Here is a 22,771-nt window from a genome sequence, read left to right as displayed (position 1 = left end):
AGTGCTGCAGAGAGTAACATTATAGGGCTGCAGAGAGTACCATTATAGGACCGCAGAGAATACCATTATAGGGCAGCAGAGAGTACCATTATAGGGCTGCAGAGAGTACCATTATAGTACTGCAGAGAGTACCATTATAGGGCTGCAGAGAGTACCATTATAGGGCTGCAGAGAGTACCATTATAGGGCTGCAGATAGTATCATTATAGGGCTGCAGAGAGTATCATTATAGGGCTGAAGAGAGTACCATTATAGGGCTGCAGAGTACCATTATAGGGCTGCAGAGAGTACCACTATAGTGCTGCAGAGTGTACCATTATAGTGCTGAAGAGAGTACCATTATAGTGCTGCAGAGAGTACTATTATACTGCTGCAGAGAGTACCATTATAGTGCTGCAGAGAGTAACATTATAGGCCTGCGGAGAGTACCATTACAGGGCTGCAGAGAGTATCATTATAGTGCTGCAGAGCATGCCATTATAGTGCTGCAGAGAGTACCATTATAGGGCTGCAGAGAGTACCATTATAGTGCAGCAGAGAGTACAATTATAGGGCTGCAGAGAGTACCATTATAGGGCTGCAGAGAGTACCATTATAGGGCTGCAGAGAGTACCATTATAGGGCTGCAGAGTACCATAATTGGGCTGCAGAGAGTACCATTATAGGGCTGCAGAGTGTACCATTATAGTGCTGAAGAGATTACCATTATAGTGCTGCAGAGAGTACCATTATAGTGCTGCAGAAAGTACCATTATAGTGCTGCAGAGAGTACCATTATAGGGCTGCAGAGTACCATTGTAGGGATGCAGAGAGTACCATTATAGGGCTGCAGAGAGTACCATTATAGGGCTGCAGAGTGTACCATTATAGTGCTGAAGAGATTACCATTATAGTGCTGCAGAGAGTACCATTATAGTGCTGCAGAGAGTACTATTATAGTGTGGTAGTAATTTAGTGGACAGGGAATTCAGGTGCTAATACTGGAGGCATTTAGAGTTATTTTACTGGAGTTTCAAGGACAGTTTTGTCTACCAGGTACAAAACCCATAACTGGTGGAACACAACATAAATACGTTTTGGTGGAGCAGTACAATACTAACATACAGTTTACATAAGTATGTCTTATGTATGGATGCATAGGAGACTTTATTACAGCTACAGATGAAATGCAGAGCACACTGTAAAGTTCATTACAGAATGTATCATGACAAAGCCCACAGATGTTACACCTCATAAACAAATACACAATGCTCCTGATGAACATGTATATCCAGCATGCCATTCTCATTTCATAGACAAGATTCCTAGGGCCAAGTCTCCCGCCAGCAATGCTGATGAATGCCGACACAGAATACTAAAATCCAGGTCTTGGCTCATGTCCATGTTGCCCTCCACAGAGCTGGGAAACAATCTCAATTCATTCAGACAGTTCGGCAATTATTATTATTTTAACTGAGGTTTTAATGGTTATAAATGAGCAAACTACAAAGTGACACAGTAAGAGATTTATGGATACAATTTGGGGGATTTTACTGGGCCCCACAGGTGGCCATGTGACTATTTTTGGAAACATCTGTCCTCACGAAAAGCATACAAGTTACTTATCTGTTACATGTGCTCTGCTCTTTATTTTTACTTAATCAACCAACATAACATATGGTTTAGGTTCAGTCCACACTTTCCTGCATACTTGTAAGGGTATGTTTATATACATTTCTGATGTTAGTTTCATGTATGTCTACATAGCCTTAAAATGCCTGAAAGTGGCCAAAATAGTCTCCACAAACCTTTACAAATACGAAGGTTGCAGCAGCACCTCTTGTGAACAGGGCGGGGTGCATAGCTATAGAGGGTGCCACTCCCCTCGCTTACGTTGCAAAAAAAGGAGTCCCATCCGAAGTGAAGCCACCTCCGCGTAGTGGATGGGGGACACGTTTTGATCAAAAAGTGCACTAAGAGCCTCCATTTTTGACCAATAGTGCTGCTGCAACCTTCTATTTATATACTTTGTATTTAATACAGCAGTGTGCATCCGTCTATTAGGTACGTATCCACAAACTTGATACATATAAGCCTATGGGTGATGGATGCCAACGGAAGGCATCCATTAAAGGGATATGTCATGAGCTTTCAGCAGATTAAAACAACATGACATTAAATGGATGCCATTTTAGTCTAAGAATCACAGGTTTGTAAATGAAACAAGCCTTATTTGTCACCCACATTTTATAATGTAATCAATTTACTAGGAATATTATTTTTTAAAAAAAGCTCAAGATGAATCCTATATTAAAGGGGTACTCTGGATAAAAAGAAAAAAGAAAAAAAAAGAAAAGTTAAATTAACTTAAGACCTCCAGTAGTTATCATCTGCTGTATACTACAGAGGAAGTTGTGTAGTCCTTTCCAATCCTAGGGTTGTGGCATGGGTGGAAAGGTCATGGCATAAAATGCCTTTCAATGCTCCAAAATAATGTGCCATAAAAATATGGAGCACTACTTTTGCCTGAAGTAAGCCAACTAATAATTTGTGTAAACTAAAACTAGACAGCACAAATATAGACAAGACAGTCTACAGATGCACTAGATTTATCAACCAGACCGATCCACTGTAATAAGTTTGCACCTAATGAATTTGAGTTTTAACAAATCCCCCCCCCCCCCCCCCGCCCCAGTGTCTGACCATGTAAAAATGCTAAAGTTCTATTTACATCACATGTTAGCTGTATGTTCATCATGTAATCTAGGAAATACTACTGAAGTTATTTATTAATCATTAGATTGGTTGTTTCTCTTTAAATGATGTATCATAAGGACTATTTGTGTAGGATAGATGCATTTATAACAATAATAATCTGTTAAAGAGCTTGAAGTTTTACATGAATACCCAACATTAGGCAACTCCACCCCAATTCTTCACCTCAGTTAAAGAGGTACTGTGGTTAAAGGGGTAGATTTTGTTCAGAACACTCGGAGACAGTAATCGCAACATCACGGCCACGCCCTTGTGCCGCCACGCCCCCTCCATTCATGTCACGTCACGACCACTGCCGCAGGAACCTGGTGTTTGTTTAGAATGCCCGGGGCTGCGGGAGATCACGGGGGGCCCCAGCAGCAGGACCCCCGCGATCAGACATCTTATCATAACATGTCTAGCAGCGGAGTACCCTTTTAAAGGCCTTTTGCACAAGGCAAACATTGTGTAAACAGGGGTGTGGAAATTTATTTAAAAAACTACTTGTCCAAGGGACTAAAACGGAGCACAGTCTACTTGTCCTTCATGACAATCCACTTGTCCTGGTACATAAAATAATTTCAACCAAAATGGTATGTAAATAAGGTCTTTATTAATAGAAACTTAATAGGCAGACCATTATGTCCCCCCATTAAGTGGAGAGGGCCCCTGATAAGTAAATCCACCCCATTAAGTAGGTAGTCCCCCCTTCAGGAAGGTATGTCTCTTTATCAGGTAGGTAGACAGGTAGGGCTCCCCTAGTAAGTAAATAATGCCCCAGATAGATGTGTCCCCCCCCCCCCAGTTGGTAGGAAGGGTGGGCTCCCCCAGTAGGCAGACAGCCACAGAAAGATATGTCCCCCATTAGGTAGAGCTCCCCCATATGTAGACAGGTCCGCAGATAGATATGATCCCCATCTTGTAGGGCTCTTCAGTAGGTAGAAAGGCCCCCAGATAGATATGACCCCCATTAGGTAGGGCTCCCCAGTAGGTAGGCAGGCTCCAGATAGATAGATATGACCCCCATCAGTGATGGGAGTCCTATCTATCTGGGGCCTGTCTACCTACTGGGGAGCCCCACCTGATGATTAGGTAGGGCTTCCCAGTAGGTAGAAAGGCCCGCAGATAGATATGACCCTGGCAGATAGGGCTCCGATTTAAACAATTATACCCCCTAAGTTTCAACCAGGGTGCCTCCAGCTGTTGCAAAACTACAACTCCCAGCATGCCCGGACAGCCGAAGGCTGTCTGGGCATGCTAAGAGATGTAGTTTTGCATCAGCTGGAGGCACCATGGTTGGTAAGCACTTCCGTAAGTAGATAGGTTATCCCCTAGTGGTAGGCAGGTCCCCCCTAATATAGTAAGTATCCAAGTTTGAGTAAGTAACTCACTGCTACTTACATCTCCCTGTTCCCTGCTGGGACTTCCTGGCAGAGGTGCGCGTAGTGAGGACATCATCTAACGCGCCACGTCAGCGTCCTGTGCGGCACGTGTGATGACTTCACTCACAGCGCGCACCTCCGCCGGAAGGCTCGCTATAAGCTGCAGCATACAGCTGCGGTCTATAGCAGTTTAGTGACGGGGCAAGACAGTCTTTCCCCGTCATATGTGAATTCTTCCGGCATTTAGCCCTGCTTGCCTGAAGCAGGGCTAAATGCCTGAAGAATTCACCTGCCCGGCACCCAAAACTGCTTGTCCCGGGCGTCGGCCAATACAATTCCCACATCCCTGTGTAAATAATGTCGATATCAAGCAAACATTCCCAATCACTTTTCAGTGTGGACAATATCCAACAATGGAACATTAGCAAGAAATTGTACATTTGACATTGACTGAATATTTTTATGATGAACTAAAAATGATTGTTTGTCGGCATCACATGTTCTCATAGGAGGAAGGTCCAGCGAAGGAAAATAAAACACGATTATGGCTTATTATATTTATATTTTCAAAGCATTATCCGTGCAAGTAAAGGAGTCCTTACTTTACACAAGGTCTGCTAATATAGTGGAAGGAAAATTGTATTAATTATTGAATATATGTTCCACCATGCCTTAAAAGCCTCTACACCAGAAAAAGGTACTATGACGTAATGTGGTATCCCGGTACCGCATCCTATCCGGTACCTGTGTATATAGGTCCCCATAGCCAGAGTCCCTAGGACGTCGGGTCCTTATTGTTTAGTCCACCCCTAGTCACCTCTCATCTAGGTATTAGTTATCTAGTAATTATTTAGGATTTATATGTAAAGGATTGTATAAATGTATAGAAATAGTTAATTACCTGTCCGGAGCGTAGCAGGACCTGCGGTATTCCGCCCCTAGACATCTTATCCCCTATCCAAAGCATAGGGGATAAGATGTCAGATCGCCGCGGTCCCGCTGCTGGGGACCCCTGGGATCCCCGCTGCGGCACCGCGCTATCATTACAGCACAGAGCAAGTTCGCTCTGCACGTAATGATGGGCGGTACAGGGGCCGGAGCATTGTTACGTCACGGTTCCGCCCCTCGTGATGTCACGGCCCGCCCCTTTCAATACAAGTCTATGGGAGGGGGTGTGCATTAAGGGGACGGGCCGTGATGTCACGAGGGCCATGACGTCACGCTGCTCCGTCCCCCGTATCGCCCGTCATTACGCACAGAGCGAACTCGCTCTGTGCTGTAATGATAGCGCAGTGCCGCAGCGGGGATCCCGGGGGTCCCCAGCAGCGGGACCGCGGCGATCTGACATCTAATCTCCTATTCTTTGGATAGGGGATAAGATGTCTAGGGGCGGAGTACCCCTTTAAGGACCTTTGGAGGTCCCTGTGACGTATTGCGCCCACCATGCTTTGTGACGGTGAGTGACAGATATTCGGACCAATCAAAACAACCCCGCCCCCTGCCCATATAAGGGAGCGGCGGCCATGATTCTCTCTCTTGTTCCCGGGCTGTCAAACGAGCAGGATCTGCATAGCTATCTTCTGCAGTGAGTTAGACCCGAGCCTTGCGGCAACGGCTGATCTATTTAGAATCGTGAGTGTATCAATCCCTAAGCACTCTGCAAGATCACCGGACCTTATCTATCCCCTAAATCCGGACGGATCTTCGCAAACTACCCTAAATTCAGAGACTTGTATTACGATTCAAGGTCCGCAACAACTGTCAGTCACTGAACTATATAGAGACTGTTTGCATGAGACTGTTATTGTGCATTGGATGAACCGCAAGCATTTAAGTAAAGTTTATCCAAGTTCAAGTACCTTATGGACCTTCATTTTATGCATGCACCTATCGTTACTGGGAAGGGCGGCGATAGGCCGGAGAATTACCTCAGCATACTAGCCCTCAGCCTGGCATCACGAACTATAGGGTTAACCTTAACCCCTCATCTACCTAAACAACACCCCAGCTACCATACACCCCCCAAGGGCTACCACAGTAATTACCATCACTTTTCCATAAAAAAAAAATTGCTAAATTGTTGTGCCACAACAATTCTACTTCTAAAAACCTAAGTAAGAAAATTCAGCTTACTACACAGCCTGTGATATAGAGAAGTTCCCATGGGGGACACCAGAAATGAATGATAGTTAACATACGTCTCACATCTGTAGCTGCTGTCCTTCCTCCCAAGTCAAGCACACAGAGTGAAAAGACTGGCTCCTGCTCAACTAAAACACAAGCCTCTTCCAATGGTCTCAGCATTTCAATAACCCGCTAACAAAAACCCTTACACACACTGAACGGTGTGCACTAAACCTCTCTCAGCTACCGCACAACTTCCCAAGGTCTCTCGCTGCTCTCCCCAGCATGTGGCTGTTCCCTCCCCTCTATCTACAAAGACTCACTTTGTGGTGTTCTCTGGGACAAAGGATGGGTGCCATGTAACCTAGGCCAACCTCTATTGATTCGGCTATGGGAAAAATGCTTCAGGCAGAGGAGCTGCTCTCTACTGGTTAAACTTCCTGAATCCAATAGGCACTTATTGATTTCAATTTAGGTAAAAACGTGTAAGTCATCTAAATAAAGCTGCAGACCACAACCTGCACACTAGTTAATTTATTAAAGATATAAGTAATATCAGAGTTACCTTTTGTGCCTTCTATGTTTAAAGGGGATATCCAGGATTAGTAAACCATAGCTGATTTTTTTCCAAGAAACAGCGCCACAACAGTCCTCAGGTTGTGTGTACAACGGTCATTCATTTTTATTTAAAGGGGGTATTCCGGGCAAAAATATTTATCCCCTATTCAAAGGATAGAGGATAAGGTGTATGATCGTGGGGGGCCTGCTGCTGAGACCCCCCGCGATCTCCATGCAGCACCCGCATTCTATGAGGGTGCTGAATCTCCAGTTTCGGAAACCCACGCCCCCCTCCATTCATGTTTAGTACCCCTTCAAGAGGAGCTTCTCAAATAATATTGCTGTATAAGTAAAATACTACTACAGCTGTGTAGGTTCAGCAGGTATTACACAGGGTTCACAACAGCATTGGTGTTTTTATTTTATTTTTTTGCTCCATCATTGAAGCAGAACAGTGATAAAAAATGTCGCTGGCAGGACACCATTTAAAGGGTACTCCACTGCCCCAGCTGGGTGCAGGCTGTGGGGGTCGTGAAGTCATGACCACGCCCCTTGTGAAGTCATAGCCACACACCCTCAATTCAAGCCTATAGGAGGGGGGGGTGGCGGATGCCACGCCCCCTCCCATAGACTTGCATTGAGGGGGCGCGGCTTGACGTCACGGGGGCATGGTGTGACATCATGACCCCCACAGCCCGCAGCCAGTGTTCAGAACAAAATGTTCCGAATGCTGGGGGCAGTGGAGTACCCCTTTAACAACAGACAGACCCCAAAGCTAGATACTTCATTGTGTCCAGCATTTTCCCTGGCACCTATTGGAAACTGCAATGGAGGCACCTGGCAAAGCCTTAATGCAGGTGTAAACCCAGCCTTACCTTCAATTTCAAACGTGTTGTTGAGTCTAAAAAGCCTAACGATAATACATATTCTATGGTATGGAATAACCTAAAACAATGTAGCACCAGCCAGAGGTTAAAGTGATGTATCTAAAATGGTCTTACCACTGACAACTGGCTCCATGTAGACCTCAGAGGTTTATACAAGACAACAATACGGTCTTCCTTTGGCTCCTTGCAATCGGCTTCCTCATCTGAGTCAATATCTAGAGCCTTTTCCTTGTAGTTTTGATACAGGACGGCATTCTCTGAAAACAAAAAGGTAGGCCATATATTAATAAGAGGCAAGTGGTCTATAATCTATAATGGAAACAAAATGTCCACATCACATCAATGCTGGAAAGTTTGGGAATTCAGCAGCATGTACCATCTGTTTTATATTCTTTGCTATCAATATTGTAGCCTTTATGGAAACTTTACTGGCTGAATGCCAAGATAATAATAGCATGCAATGTTTGTATACACTAAAATACTTGCTGAAGACATTGTACTCTTAATCTATTGTTTTTATGGGGGAGATTAGACATGGATAAGTAAATCCACTGAGGTTAATAATATACAGCTCAAGCTAATAGTTCTCAATGCAAAGACAACTTACAGGAGTTCAATATGTGTTCCAAACATTAGACAAACTATCCCACAATCCAGTTATCTCCTAAAGAGGGAAAAACTAGCTGATCCATGGGGGTCTGACCATTGGGGGGCCCCACTGATCATAAGAATGGAGATCAAATGTTCCCTTAAACAAAAGGAGCCCATCTAGCCAGAGATTCATTCATTCTCTATAGGGGCCCCCTATGAAGGTGTAAAGCACCAAAATGTGTGCTGGGGTGAGCGTGTGCTCCTCTTTTTGCAGCACTTTGTTTGGAACATTTTTACACTTATGCAATATCCTTTATTAGTACTATTTTCTGCACATGCACTTTATTAGCAATACTTTGAAGGACTGTAATATAGTATTATATGTATTCTGTGCTTAAATTCACAAATACTTGTCTGCATAGAGTCCACGCTGTCTCTCCTTCGCAGTTTTCTAAATAGTCGTCTGTTTTATGTATGCTTCTAGTATGATTCAATAAAGTTTGTATAATTTTTAGAATTTTCTATAATTTGTGATGATTTTTTTGTAGGCCCTATTAATCTATAGGGCTTTCAAGCATTGCTGACCTCAGCGCCCATTGGGGAGTAAATCTTATTTTCTACACTTCGCTAAATCTTCTGACCGTGATGACTTTCTATGCCTACAGATGCGGAGACATAGACCACCTAAAGGGGGCACTTTTGTATCTATATGCATCACAATACCCTACCTCTAAAATATTACCCTATGAGGAGCTCTGCTCTATGTTTATATTATAGCTCTACTGTCTTTTATGTAACTGACATAATATTTTAAACAGAACACACCGGTTCCCCTGCTATTGATCTACCATGAACAACCAAGGTCACAAAGAGGAACTTTTTGTTTTGGATCAATTCTCCAAAAGCACAATGAAAACAGTGGGCCTCATATATCAAACAGTCATAAAAAAAAAGTGTTGTTGTTGCCATAGCAACCAGAGTTCAGCTCTCGCTTTTTAAACAGTACTGGAAAATTGAAACATGAATTCCAGTTGTTTGCCGTGGGTTAAAAGACCACTTTATATCTCCGTTTAGAAACAGGAGGAACAGTGCCCTGTAACTAAATGATAGATTTATCAGATTAGAATAAAGTATAGATATAAGACCCCTTATAGCAGAGAAGATACATGCACGCTGAACAAGGAACAGAAACAAAACCGTTGTGACAAATTGTACTGTCACTTTCTTGTACTTTACACTTTGGGCAAGCGTCCAATATCTAGACAGCATACATTCACAGCAGTGTTTGTATGGGAGAAGACAGAGCCTAGCAACCACTTCAATTCGCTCGGAAAAACATCACTACAGGCTGCACCGTATTACATAGAGATTTCTTGTCACCATTTTCCTCAAACAGAAAGTAGATCTATATCACCTACACAGCTACAACTAAGAGAGCTAAATACACATCATCAAACAGTAACAATATCTACAACAACATACAGTAAATAGATTATAATCTCTTAAAGAGACTTATCTGGGTTAATTGCTGTCTACAGTTTAAGTAACAAAATAGCAAAGATGGTATTGCTATTCTTGCTATAAAAACTTTAGGGAGACCCACCTCTATTCAGTCAATAGGTTTTGTTTGCAGGGTCATAACTATACAGGGTTTAGAGGGTGCGGTTGCACCGGGCCCAGAAGGTTTAGGTGCCCATAGGGTCTCTCTTTCCTATAGGAGTAGACCAACCCTACATTTAAAGTATTATAGCAAGAGGCCCTGTATTACTTTTTGCATTGGGGCTCAGCATTTCAAGTTACACCACTGTCTGTTGGTCACCACTTGGATCCATTGTATGAAGGATCGGGGTTAGCATTGCTGCTAAACAAAGCATTATGCAGCATTAAATCCCCTTTACATCGCTTTCATGCAGCCCAAACCACAAGATATTGGGGGAAGTCCCCAGCAACTTCTCCCCACCCCACCAACCTTGATTGATAGAACTTTACCTGCTTGAGTATATGGAGAAATCTATCAATGAAGGCCAACTGGGCTGGCAGAAGCCACCAGGGAGCTCTCCAATGACTTGTAGTTCAGGCAGCATGAAAGGAATGACTGGTTCCATTTAAATGCACCAAACAATAAGAGAAACAAGTGAAGCTACCATGACTTGTGAAATATCATGACTTGTGAAAATTTGTGCCTGTTTATGGGGAGAGCCACCTGGTTTCAGTGTTTGATAAATTATTGCTATTAACATACTTAGCTACTCTTTAAGAATATGTGAAGAAGCATCGTGGTGTTTTTGTGAGTGGATGTTTTTTCAGGTCCATAATAAAGTAGAATTACAAACCATGTAGGCCACTGATGGCTTGCGGTGGTCATCCAAAATCTGGTACCAATATATAAGACCAAAATAATATTTAAAAAGGCTGCAGGGGTACAAAACTTTAAATCTAAATAGGCAAGAAAGGAAGGTATTGTTAACATATTGGAGGTTGGTTCAAGACTACATACAACCATCCAGTTATCTAGGTTCTGCTCAGCCAAGATAATAATGGATATGTTTTATGGGAAATATACCAAATTAATACATTTTTGTCAATCCGCAACAGGTAATACCCGGCACTGCTACTTCACTAAAAATTGTCCCGCTAGGCTCCTCTGGCAAGAGGGGCTTGAAAAAGCGCTGATTGCATGATATGGATCGTCGCCCAACCCACTTCCCCACCCCTCTGCTTCCGTCTGCTCTCCCGCATGTGGTGGAAAGCTACCTAGCTGTTATGCAATAAAGAAGTTTGATGTTCCCTAAAGACTGGGTGAGTGGTCCATTCTTTAAATTCTTTCATGGAATATATAATACATTTTTGTGCCTTCAACACTATGGACATTATACAATGGTTTATACTACATGCAGAAGCTGGGCGGTAAACCAGGACATTGTTTTCTTATGAGAGAGTCTCCTTGGTGTCTGCCAGGTGGTGTCACAATCACATAGGATCTAAGTGTATCAGCGCTACTTGAGCTCAGCGCAGATGTTTTTTTTTTTTTACTATTAAATATTATATATTCAGTAAGACCATGATAAAAGAGAAACTCCATTAAAACATTTCCCAAATTTTTCAATTGGATTATCCAGTAGGGAGTCTTTTGGATTCCCTAATAAATGTTTCATGCTTTGTGCTTGTGTGGCAGTCCCTGAATATGTACGAGCTGTCGCCTAGCAACAGGCGCTAAAAGAAGGCAGTGAATACACTAAGCTCCTCATTCCTGTGGAGCCTGGCATTTTACCCACCAGTGTTTTACAACACCACCACAGTATCTCAGCGTACCTCCGGTGATGGAGTCACATGCACAAACATGCAATGTAGTCAACGTAGTCATATTGAAATAGGCAAAAGACAAATATTGCCCCTCTTTAAGGAAAATATTTGAATGAATTTGAAGACGAGCAGTTACATACTTCCATAATTTTCTCTTTTATAATTTTTTTCTTTATGCCCATTTCATGGTGTTGCTTGAGTTGGCTCACTCTTCTAGGAGTGTCATACAGAGAGTAGACTTATATACTGATAAGAAAGCACATGTGAGATACTCATGACACTCACACAGCATGAAGTCTGGTCACATACTGTAGATCACTGAAGACTAAAGTAGTTAAAGATTAAACCAGTGGAGAGAAGACACCAACATTAGGTGGCTTCACTTTGCATATATGGGTAACTTTGCAATGCAGACTGAGTACCTTGGGATACAGACACTTGTTGTTTTTGCTAATTTTAGTTCCACTGTATAGCCCATTTTCTTTCAAAAACAAGTGGATGCTGGCTGCTGACCACCAGGGAGTCCACCAAGAGTGGCTATCAACATTTCTTCATTAAATGTAAAGCATCTAGAGTCACATCCCCTGAGGTGTAATGTCGCTCTCTCATACACACATGTAAACGTTTGCCTTCAAATATTATTATAGAATACAAGCTAAATACCATCATAAAAGAAATTCTGGATAGGAAGAAAGAAGCTGTGACTTCCTAAGGATCCTTTTGAGTCTTTAGTGCATGGAGAAAGACAAAACATTCATGTTCATCAGACCCTTTCCATGCACCATGGGCTGGGACGCTTAGTGTTTATAGGTGAAAGCTGTTTCACACTATTGTGCTTCTACTGACCTGCTCACCTATCGCTGGTCAGCACTGAAGAACACTCCCAGTGTGAGTAAGCGGAAAGGTAAGCTTACGAATTTACAATATTAATGTAAATGAACCAAGAAAGATGCCCATATGTATTTTTTCATCAAGCCCTGCTAGTTCAAGCCATGGCATGTGAAAGGAGTCCAAGCATCCAAGCCATGGCATGTGAAAGGAGTCCAAGCATCCAAGCCATGGCGTGTGAAAGGAGTCCAAGCTTCCAAGCCATGGCGTGTGAAAGGAGTCCAAGCTTCCAAGCCATGGCGTGTGAAAGGAGTCCAAGCATCCAAGCCATGGCGTGTGAAAGGAGTCCAAGCATCCAAGCCATGGCGTGTGAAAGGAGTCTGATGAACATGAATGATTTGTGCAATAAAGAATAAAAAGGATCCTTAGTAGAGGCTTCTTTCTTCCTATCCAAAAGTGTCTGCATGGCTTCTGCTATGTAGCCCAGCACCACCTGTGGGTATTACTCCTCTCTATACCTGTATATTTCCATGTTATCTGGACACAAGTAGAGCAGTGCAAGCTAATCTATCTATAGGTGATTATAGAAGAAATGCTAATAAATATTTACTGTCCTAGACTGGAGAATCACCAACCATAACAATAAAAATGCCAATGATAATGAATTTAAATATTTTATGTAACTTAATGTTATTTTACTAAATCTTACTTAAAAGAGTTATCCAAGATGAGAAAAACATAGTTGCTATTTTCCACAGCCCTACACCTATCCTCAGTTTGTGTGTAGCATTACAATTCAGCTCTACTCATTTCAATAGAAAGGAGCGGCAATACCTGACTCAAACTAAGGGGGCACTGTCTCTGGAAGAAAGCACCAGTGTTTTTCCAATCCTGGAGATAGCAAGTAAATCAATTTCTGTAACATACCTTCCCCATCGAATGTTCCTTGACCTCGCAGAATTTTGCGCTTCAGAAGAGAAGAAAAAAAAACTGCTATTAATGGGAGAATCATAGAAGTACTGTAAAAATCAGACTATGGAAAACTGAGGGATAAAGGGCTATTTATATATCTAAGTAAACACAGTAAAACACACTTTTTACAGGAAATGCTCCAACGGGCCTCTTGTCCAAGTGTGTGAGGACAGTGTGAACTGCATACACAATATACTGTAGAACAGTGGTCTCTGACCTGGGGATGTCAAGCTGTTTTACAAAACTACCGCACCAGCACCTTGGTTTCAGCACCATGTTTATCTTTATCTGCCATAGCACCATACGACTTGCAATTTTTTTCACTTTAAGTAATGAAAAAAGTTTGAAACACACGCTCAGAAGATATTTACAGCACAAGCAAACTGGGAAAACAAAAATAAACACACTCACACTCTTTTTCTCACACTCTTTTTGGTAAAGGAACAATGTATCAATTGATAAGATCAGAATGTTTCCCATAAACCCATGTGAAGGAAAAGATAAGTAGATCCTTGTGTAACTTCATATCTGTCAAATGAGCCCTTCAGTCAGACAGGTAGCACCCCCGCCGATCCGCTGTTCGCTACAGGTGTGATACCCGGATGTACACAATATACAGATCAAGAAGCATCGGCTCTATACATTGTGTAGTGGCCATGTTGTGTTACTGCAACTAAACTCTGTCTTCATGGGAGGTGTCAGCACCCCACTGAACAGCTATTGGTGGCCTATATACAGGATAAGCTATAAGTAATGTTTGCCCGGAAACCTTCAGTGTCATGTAGAGGGGTAACTGGGGGAAAATGCCATATACAAGTTATATATTAGCCAGAAAAAGTGTTACTCCTCAAGCTTACCCTGAAAAGCTGACAGTTACACTTTAAAGGGTCTATTCACAAGTACCGTATTCAATACATATTTGATGCGCAGGATTTGAAGCTGCAGATTTGAAGCTGTGTTCAGTCATTTAGGCTACACTGAAATTTGGAGCATAAAATCTGCTTCAAATCCTGCAAATCAAATATTGGTAGAATAATGTATACGTGAATACACCTTAAGGGTAGGGTGACGTGCCATATTTTGATGCTTATTTGCTGCTGCGTATTTATCTACCCATTGAAGTCAATGGGTAACAAAATACACAGCTGATTTTGCTACTCATTTACTTATACGGGTAGGAAAATATGTAGCAAAATATGGCACACATGACCTTTCCCTATGACCCTTTTGTTTCAAACTCTCAGTGGGTTTTCTGCTGTTTGTTTTAAAAGGAACGGGCTCTCTGCAGGCTGTCTGCAGCAGATTTTCAGCAGCGGAATCTCCATTACGGAAAATCTGCCGCAGACCTAATTGACTTCAATGGGGTCTACAGCTTCAATCTTCAAGCTTTATTTTTAAAAGTGCAGTAAAGACTGGCATCTTTCTGCAGCCGTGACGCCATTGTGAACAGTGACCCACTGTACACACTGGCATTGCAGCTGCGGCAAGATGCCGGTCTTTACTGCACTTTTATCAAATACAGCTTGAAGATTGCAACCAGGTGAGTGTAATTGATCTTTTCTACATTTGATGGTTTTGCAAAAAGTCTCTGGCTACCTGCAATAGAGCCCCACTATAGGCATGCTTGCTGTTGAAGATCCACTCTAGCACAGTGAAGTTCAGGACTGTTATAGTGACTTCGCTGTGCCAACTAATGTTTCTTTTGCTGGACTATTGGTAAAAAATATACATCAACGTTTTCCCTTCCAAAATGCAAACCTTTAAGATGAATAATCATGGTAACTATCTAAATGCAATAAAGGGAACATCGACCTGTCATCATTGTAGAGAAATAGTAAATAATAGAGAAGTGGTTACATTACCAAAGTTTACAGATTCGAGAGGATCTGTCCTCTCGCCTAATGTCTCTATCTGGTAAGTACTAGGATAGATATTGGAGCATCTATTCATAAAATATCAGCGATGTACCGTTACTTTGTACTGTTATTCCTCCTGTATGAATAAATGGACAATTGAGTGATACCGATTAGGGATGCACCCTTGTAAAAAGGGAAATGGTAACATCCAGTTGTGAATTTATTTTCACATTTCCAGGAGGAACAACAGGGCGTAATGCAGAATTATATTATAATGCAGTGAGAAAATACTCCACAACTGTTATTTCATGAGGAATGCAAGTATTTACCAACAGAGATAAGTTGTCTGTTTTAGTCAAAAGTAACTAACCAAGTCAAATGTCATAACTGAAGCCAAGATTCATTAATAAATAATATTACAAGGCGTAAACCAGATGTGAGATGCCTGTAACATTTTCATTAGATTAGTTATTAACAGACATCAAATAGTACTAGTTACTGAAATGATCGGACTACTTACTTTTATTCTTCCCAGACTAGAAAAGCGCTCTTTATCTTCTACAACGGCTTTGAGGATTGGTTGAGACATTCGATTATTCTTTTTCCTATCTGTGGAACTATTAAACTCTACACCACTTACTACTGCCCTTCGGTACGAGGTAGACCTAAGCCCTCTACGCAGCGAGCCAGGGCTTTCCGTCTCTGCATCCACCTCTCTATCTTCTGGAGTAGTCTCCAGGCCACCTGTACGGGTCTCAACCATGCTACGAGTCTTAAGCAACCTTTTGGTGGGCTCCATATTCTGATTGTTCTGGGCACTATTCTTAGTGGTGGTCACCTTTATTTCTGAGGCCAAGTCTTTGGGAATGATTTGTCGCTCTCCTACTTTAAGAGACACTGGGCTATGTGTACTCAAAATGATGGACTGCTTTTCTGGGTTTGATGAGACTCTTTGTAGAGCCTGTTTTTCTTCTAAAGGAGGTTTGGGGGAACTAGGTAAAGAATTGGAAATAAAAATATCTGTGTCTTGTGTTAGCCGAGATTGAGTGCAGTTGCTATTGGAAACCATCCCATTAGATGCCAAACCAGCACCGGATCCAAACACAATCTTCTCCCGGTCAGGTGTTAGTGTAACATTGCTAGGTGTCCGCCTTGAAAGCATTGATTTTTGGCTTGGAGAAGAAAGGTGTTCACCGTTCGTAAAAGTTATAGAATTATTAGAAACCACTTTTAAAACCTGAGATGAGCGCTTGTGCCTTGGGGATGATGGTTTATATTCCAGACATGATAGGGATGATGATGGGTGTAATTTGCCATTAGGACGGTTCAAGTAAGTTCCTCCTTGGTGATGGTGATGTATCCTGCTTTCTGGAGAACTTGTAATCCTTTCGGCAGGTTGAGTCACTGTGAAAGACTGCTTGTCCTCCACTGGGAAATCAGTAATAAGCAATCCATTGGGGCTCTGATAAGACTGTGGTCTTGGTCTGGGGCTGTAGTACAGTCCCTCTCCGTGTGGAACATGAGAATTAGCTTTTCTCCACAATGGAACAAACTTAACATCACTGGGAAACTCCACCTCACTTTCTGCCTCCATGGCAACGTTTGTTCATTCTTCAAAAGCCACCAAAATCCTAATGAAGGTCAATAAAACCTCCAACAATTCACCATTCCTAGAAAAGAGATAAAGTGAGATACAGGATTTACAAAGTATTATGTTTTATTCTTCACTTGTTCACCCAAGGCACTTATTTTAACGATAAAGTACGGAACTCTGAAACTTCACCCTGCAGACCACACAGCATTAACCCTTTCAGCTCTCAACATCACTTCTACAAGTCCGCAACATATTCACTTTGTGCATAAAATTGACTGCATAAGGACAGAACGGAAAAACTAGAAAGTATATGATGATCTGGCAGGGTTTACATATTTATGTACAGATATTGTATCCTATGAGTGTCTACTGGAACTGCTTTAAGACATCCTATGATAAATGAATATTGTATTACAGCATATTAAATCTACAACTGCACTTTCTTTTCTTTTCTTTTTATTGATACTTGTTTTTTCCACTAAAGTAAACATGTAAAAACCATACTAAGGACATGCACTTGAGCACAAACACAAATCCATCCAGAATAGATTTCTGATTTAGATTGTAGTCACTTGCAGCACGCAATGAGACGCCATTTACTTACATAGGTTGCACAATCTTTTGCTGCACAACCAGTGTTCTCATACAGCCCTAGACTAAATCCACCGGCGGAAAAGGCAGGTTTTTTTTTATTTATTTTTTTAAACCTAACAGAAAAATAAGAATGCAATGTCACGCTGCTACATCATAACTTTATCATGGTGAATGTAGTCGCAGATCGCAATTGTCCAAGATCATAACCCAATAACCAACAAAGATCTATCCAGGGCACATTTTTGGTCATGGTCACAGCCATATACAGGTCACAAGACCCCTTCACCTATATTAGCATAACTCAGTCTAAATAAATGCAGATTTCATTATGTATTCGCAGTATGAGCAGTGGTTTAAAACACAACAGAAAATAAGACATCACAACTGATCATAGTAAATGTGGCTTTACTTGCAAAAAAAATCCTACAGGTTTGGATTTTTTCCAACATCACCTACCACTATTAGGCACATTTTTTATTTGCAAAGGCAGCCCCTCAAAAAAGCCACAAGTGTCGCAAAGCGTTTTTTTTTTTCTTACATTAAAAAAACGCCACGGCCAGTTATTAGCTGAAAGTCAATACGGATTCATAAAAAGCCATACCCACTAGTCGTTATTTTTGTATTTTAATACGCTGGTATTTTTTCACTCATTTTTTTTTTCTTTTTTTTTTTTTGCAGTTTTGGCCTCAGTGACCGTTTTCCAAAATTGCAGCATGTTGAGCGTCTCTCACCCAAAGAAGTCTTTGGAACAAGAAAAAAAAAATGCCATATGGATTTAGCATTTTCTGGTCCTGTCTCCCCCCCCCCCCCCCCCCCCCCATTTCTTATATATACATTGAAACCCTTGAGTTACATGATGAAAGAATCATAATAAAAATGCAGGGAAAGGAAAAAACAAAACAAAAACAAAAAAACGCCAAGACTAAAACCCACTATTTTTGAAACAACGCAACACAAAAACAACAAAAAACTAAATGGAAACTATACTTTATACTAAGCACCATTGTGATGTAATGTTGTGCGGCACAAGCCTCCATGGAGCCTTAGGTGTGGATTCCAAACCGAAAAATCTGTAGCCAATCAGCACATGGACTTCCGACTGGGAATTTTTCTGCTGCATTTCGGTGAATGGCGTGAATCATTGAGACTCATGACTTGAGAATTATTTTTAATAATATAAATATAAAAAGCCTGCACGTGTGAACATGCCCTTACTAGATAGCTCACTGTTTACTCTCTATGATCACAGAAATGAATAAAAATCGCCCATGCGGAATAATGGTCATATCTTATGCGACTACAAATCCAATCATTACTAATGATGTGTAATTTGCAGATGGATTATAGTAAAAATCTTTGTGTAAACCCCGGCTTATTTCACCACCAAATAACCATATTCACCACTGGACAAAGCAGTGTTTTCCAAACAGTGTGCCTCCAGCTGTTGCAAAACTATAACTCCCTGCATGCCCGGACAGCCTTCGGCTGTCCGGGCATGCTGGGAGTTGTAGTTTTGCAACAGCTGGAGGCACTCTGTTTGGAAAACACAAGGATAAAAAAAATAAACCCCTTCTCATTACCTCTATCAGGACACCGGGATAAGAAGGACGCCCCAGCAGCAAATTTCCCATAAATGTTTTTCACAAACCAATGGTTTCGATTTTTTTGACAGTGACCTTCACACTACAATCCCTCCTCCCCTTGTGTGATGAAAGAAACCCAATCTGTCTTTAAAAGGAAAGTTTGTTCTCAGAGTTGTGTGAAAAACAATGAAAAGAAAGGGAAACCTCGCAGGGTGACAGATGAAAGTGGGAAAAGCACATGTAGCGGTGTGTGTGCCTGGTGGGAAGGTGGCAGGGGTGACACATGAGCTGCTCGGTGGCCAGACCTCATCCTTAACAGATGGCATGAAAGTAACCCAAAACCAGAAAAAATCCCGATCGGACCATTAGGTGGAGAAGAGAACTCACCCACCTGCAGGGACACCTGATACCTCACCTGCAGGGACACCTGACACCTCACCTGCCAGAAAGAGGAGAGCAGCCCATACAGGTCATTCGATATAGTGTCATGGCCACCGTGACCATGATACTGCCTGCAGATCACAATATATGGTAACACCAGCTTTAACATGAGCGGATGACAGGCGACGTTCTAGTGCATGAAGTCATTGCTGAAACGCTAAATGATACGCCCCAATTTAGAGTACAGCGGGTGTTGTGGTATGCTGGGACTTGTAGTGCATAGAATAACTTGTAAAGGTCATGGAAATATGTAGTGTTATGTGTGACTAAGGAAATGCTGGGACTAGAAGTATAGGGAAAGCTTTATCAAAACTTGTCCAGAGGAAAAGCTCTCCCGTTGCCCATAGCAACCAATCAGATCGTCTCTTTCATTTTCCACAGGCCTCTTTAAAAATGAAAGAACAAGCTGATTGGTTGCTATGGGCAACTGCACCACCCCTCCTGTGCACAGTTTTTGATAAATCTCCCCCATAGTGTATAGAAAGGTTTTGAGATTGTGCTGGGATTTGTAGTGCACAGAGCCATGCAAAAGCTGTCAATAGTATGGGGGGGGGGGGGAGGGGGGGGTTGTAGCAATGCACTGGATCCATCCACCATGGAAAGGATGTCAGGGTATATTGAGATTTGTCATTCATTGACTCAAAGAACTGTGAAAGTGCTGTCAGTATGTGCTGGGATTTGTAGTGCAGTGATGTCAGTATATGCTGGGATTGGTTTGTTGTGCTATGAGGATATGTGAGGATTCTTTGTAGGGTGCAGTGAGGATAACCCCAGGATTTGTAGTACAGCCAGAATATGCTGGAATTTGTTGTACAGTGCATTGAGGGCATACTGGGATTTGTAGTGCAGGCTATGCTGGGATTTAAACATCAATACTGTGAAGATATGTTGGGACTTGTACTATGAAAGGGCTGGGGGAATATACTGGGATTTGAAGATTGCTGCTTTGATAATATCCTGGGATCTGTAATGCACTGTACCATGCTGTTAGGGAATGCTGGGGTCTGAAGAGCACTACACCGTGCTGTGTGAGTATGCTGGGATTTGTAGTGCATTGTACTGTGCCATGAGGGTATGCTGGGATTTCAAGTGCAGTACTGTGCTTAGAGGGTATACTGGGATCTGTAGTGCAGTACTGTGCTTAGAGGGTATGCTGGGATCTGTATTGCAGTACTATGAGGGTATGCTGGGATCTGTAGTGCAGTACTATGAGGGTATGCTGGGATCTGTAGTGCAGTACTATGAGGGTATGCTGGGATCTGCAGTGTGCAGTACTATGAGGGTATGCTGGGATCTGTAGTGTGCAGTACTATGAGGGTATTCTGGGATCTGTAGTGCAGTACTATGAGTATATGCTGGGATCTGTAGTGCAGTACTATGAGGGTATGCTGGGATCTGTAGTGCAGTACTATGAGGGTATGCTGGGATCTGTAGTGCAGTACTATGAGGGTATGCTGGGATCTGTAGTGCAGTACTATGAGGGTATGCTGGGATCTGTAGTGCAGTACTATGAGGGTATGCTGGGATCTGTAGTGCAGTACTATGAGGGTATGCTGGGATCTGTAGTGCAGTACTATGAGGGTATGCTGGGATCTGTAGTGCAGTACTATGAGGGTATGCTGGGATCTGTAGTGCAGTACTATGAGGGTATGCTGGGATCTGTAGTGCAGTACTATGAGGGTATGCTGGGATCTGTAGTGCAGTACTATGAGGGTATGCTGGGATCTGTAGTGCAGTACTATGAGGGTATGCTGGGATCTGTAGTGCAGTACTATGAGGGTATGCTGGGATCTGTAGTGCAGTACTATGAGGGTATGCTGGGATCTGTAGTGCAGAACTATGAGGGTATGCTGGGATTTGTAGTGCAGAACTATGAGGCTATGCTGGGATTTGTAGTGCAGTACTATGAGGCTATGCTGGGATTTGTAGTGCAGTACTATGAGGGTATGCTGGGATCTGTAGTGCAGTACTATGAGGGTATGCTGGGATCTGTAGTGCAGTACTATGAGGGTATGCTGGGATCTGTAGTGCAGTACTATTAGGGTATGCTGGGGTCTGTAGTGCAGTACTATGAGGGTATGCTGGGATCTGTAGTGCAGTACTATGAGGGTATGCTGGGATCTGTAGTGCAGTACTATGAGGGTATGCTGGGATCTGTAGTGCAGTACTATGAGGGTATGCTGGGATCTGTAGTGCAGTACTATGAGGGTATGCTGGGATCTGTAGTGCAGTACTATGAGGGTATGCTGGGATCTGTAGTGCAGTACTATTAGGGTATGCTGGGATCTGTAGTGCAGTACTATGAGGGTATGTTGGGATCTGTAGTGCAGTACTATGAGGGTATGTTGGGATCTGTAGTGCAGTACTATGAGGGTATGTTGGGATTTGTAGTTCAGTACTATGAGGGTATGCTGGGATTTGTAGTACATGCACCATGCTATACGGGTACACTGGCATTGCCCAGCAGGCTGCCTACCTGTGGTCCCGGATTGCTCTTCTTACCGTTGTTTCTCAGTATATCGTAGTATTATCCATTACAGCGCAGACAACTCCCAGCCTCCCTACAGACACCCGGGCACACGCTGCGCTCTGCGGTAAGTACAAGGTTCCGGCTGCCAGCTCCCAGAGTAGTGTCCCGGTGCCGGCTGCCAGCTCCTCCCGTCACTACAGGCAGCTCCACCTGCACAGGGAGGAGGAAAGTGTCCGTGTCCTCAGGCAGTGACAGGCTCACACTCTGCGGCTTTAGGAGATCAGGGACTGATAAATAACGCACCTCCACACAGATGAGCACTGGGGCAGGAACGCAGCTTAACTCCGGAGAAAACTTTACTACAAACTCCTCTACCTACTCAGCCATTCCTCTGAGGCGCCACCTAGTGGTGCTGACAGTCATTGAAGCGAGCACAAAGGAAATTGCTCCGCAGTACTGATTATACAGCGCCACCTAGAGGAGAATCATAGTCACCAGACACCTGGGCAGATGTGCCAGGCCACAGCTACACCGCGACTACGTAGCCACACATTCATTGTAATCAAGCTGCAGTCCAGAGCATTCCATTATGCTGCATGTTATCTTGTGGACTGCAGCTGTCACTCAATAGTTAAAATCAATCTACAAAAAGAAGTTTTTATTCTACAGTGTCCACTACCTGGGGCTGCAGAGCATGATGGGGATTTTTAGTTTTGCAACAGCTGGAGATTCCTAGAAAATCAAATATTTACAAAAATGTTAGATATTACAGTCATAGCTGTAAATGTCGGCACCCCTGACATTTTTCAAGAAAATTAACTATTTCTCACAGAAAAGCATTGCAGTAACACAAGT

The 22,771-nt window shown here is 42.6% G+C and overlaps 1 protein-coding gene across 6 annotated transcripts in view; it reads right to left on the bottom strand.

The window, feature by feature from the left end:
- Positions 1-22,306, bottom strand: part of ARHGEF26 (Rho guanine nucleotide exchange factor 26) — a 137,736-nt gene extending 115,430 nt beyond the window's left edge. The window contains exons 1-4 of one of the 6 annotated variants that reach the window (XR_008891112.1): positions 21,923-22,305; positions 15,755-16,904; positions 13,334-13,373; positions 7,799-7,941 (exon numbers count right to left, since the gene is read on the bottom strand). Coding sequence is in view for 5 of the 6 variants with exons in the window: in XM_056564994.1 (XP_056420969.1) it covers positions 7,799-7,941; positions 13,334-13,373; positions 15,755-16,828 (1,257 nt within the window). In the remaining variant the exon portion in view is untranslated. Of the gene's footprint in view, positions 1-7,798; positions 7,942-13,333; positions 13,374-15,754; positions 16,905-19,002; positions 19,387-19,444; positions 19,720-21,922 lie in introns of those variants that run through there. The other 5 variants (XM_056564994.1, XM_056564989.1, XM_056564993.1 and 2 more) reach the window with 5 other exon arrangements.
- Positions 22,307-22,771: the final 465 nt, after the last annotated feature.

The sequence above is a fragment of the Hyla sarda genome, chromosome 3, assembly GCF_029499605.1.
Source record: "Hyla sarda isolate aHylSar1 chromosome 3, aHylSar1.hap1, whole genome shotgun sequence".
Classification (NCBI taxonomy): Eukaryota; Metazoa; Chordata; class Amphibia; order Anura; family Hylidae; genus Hyla; species Hyla sarda.
Note: the sequence above shows the minus strand (reverse complement) of the source record. Positions and strands in the feature narration are given on the sequence as shown.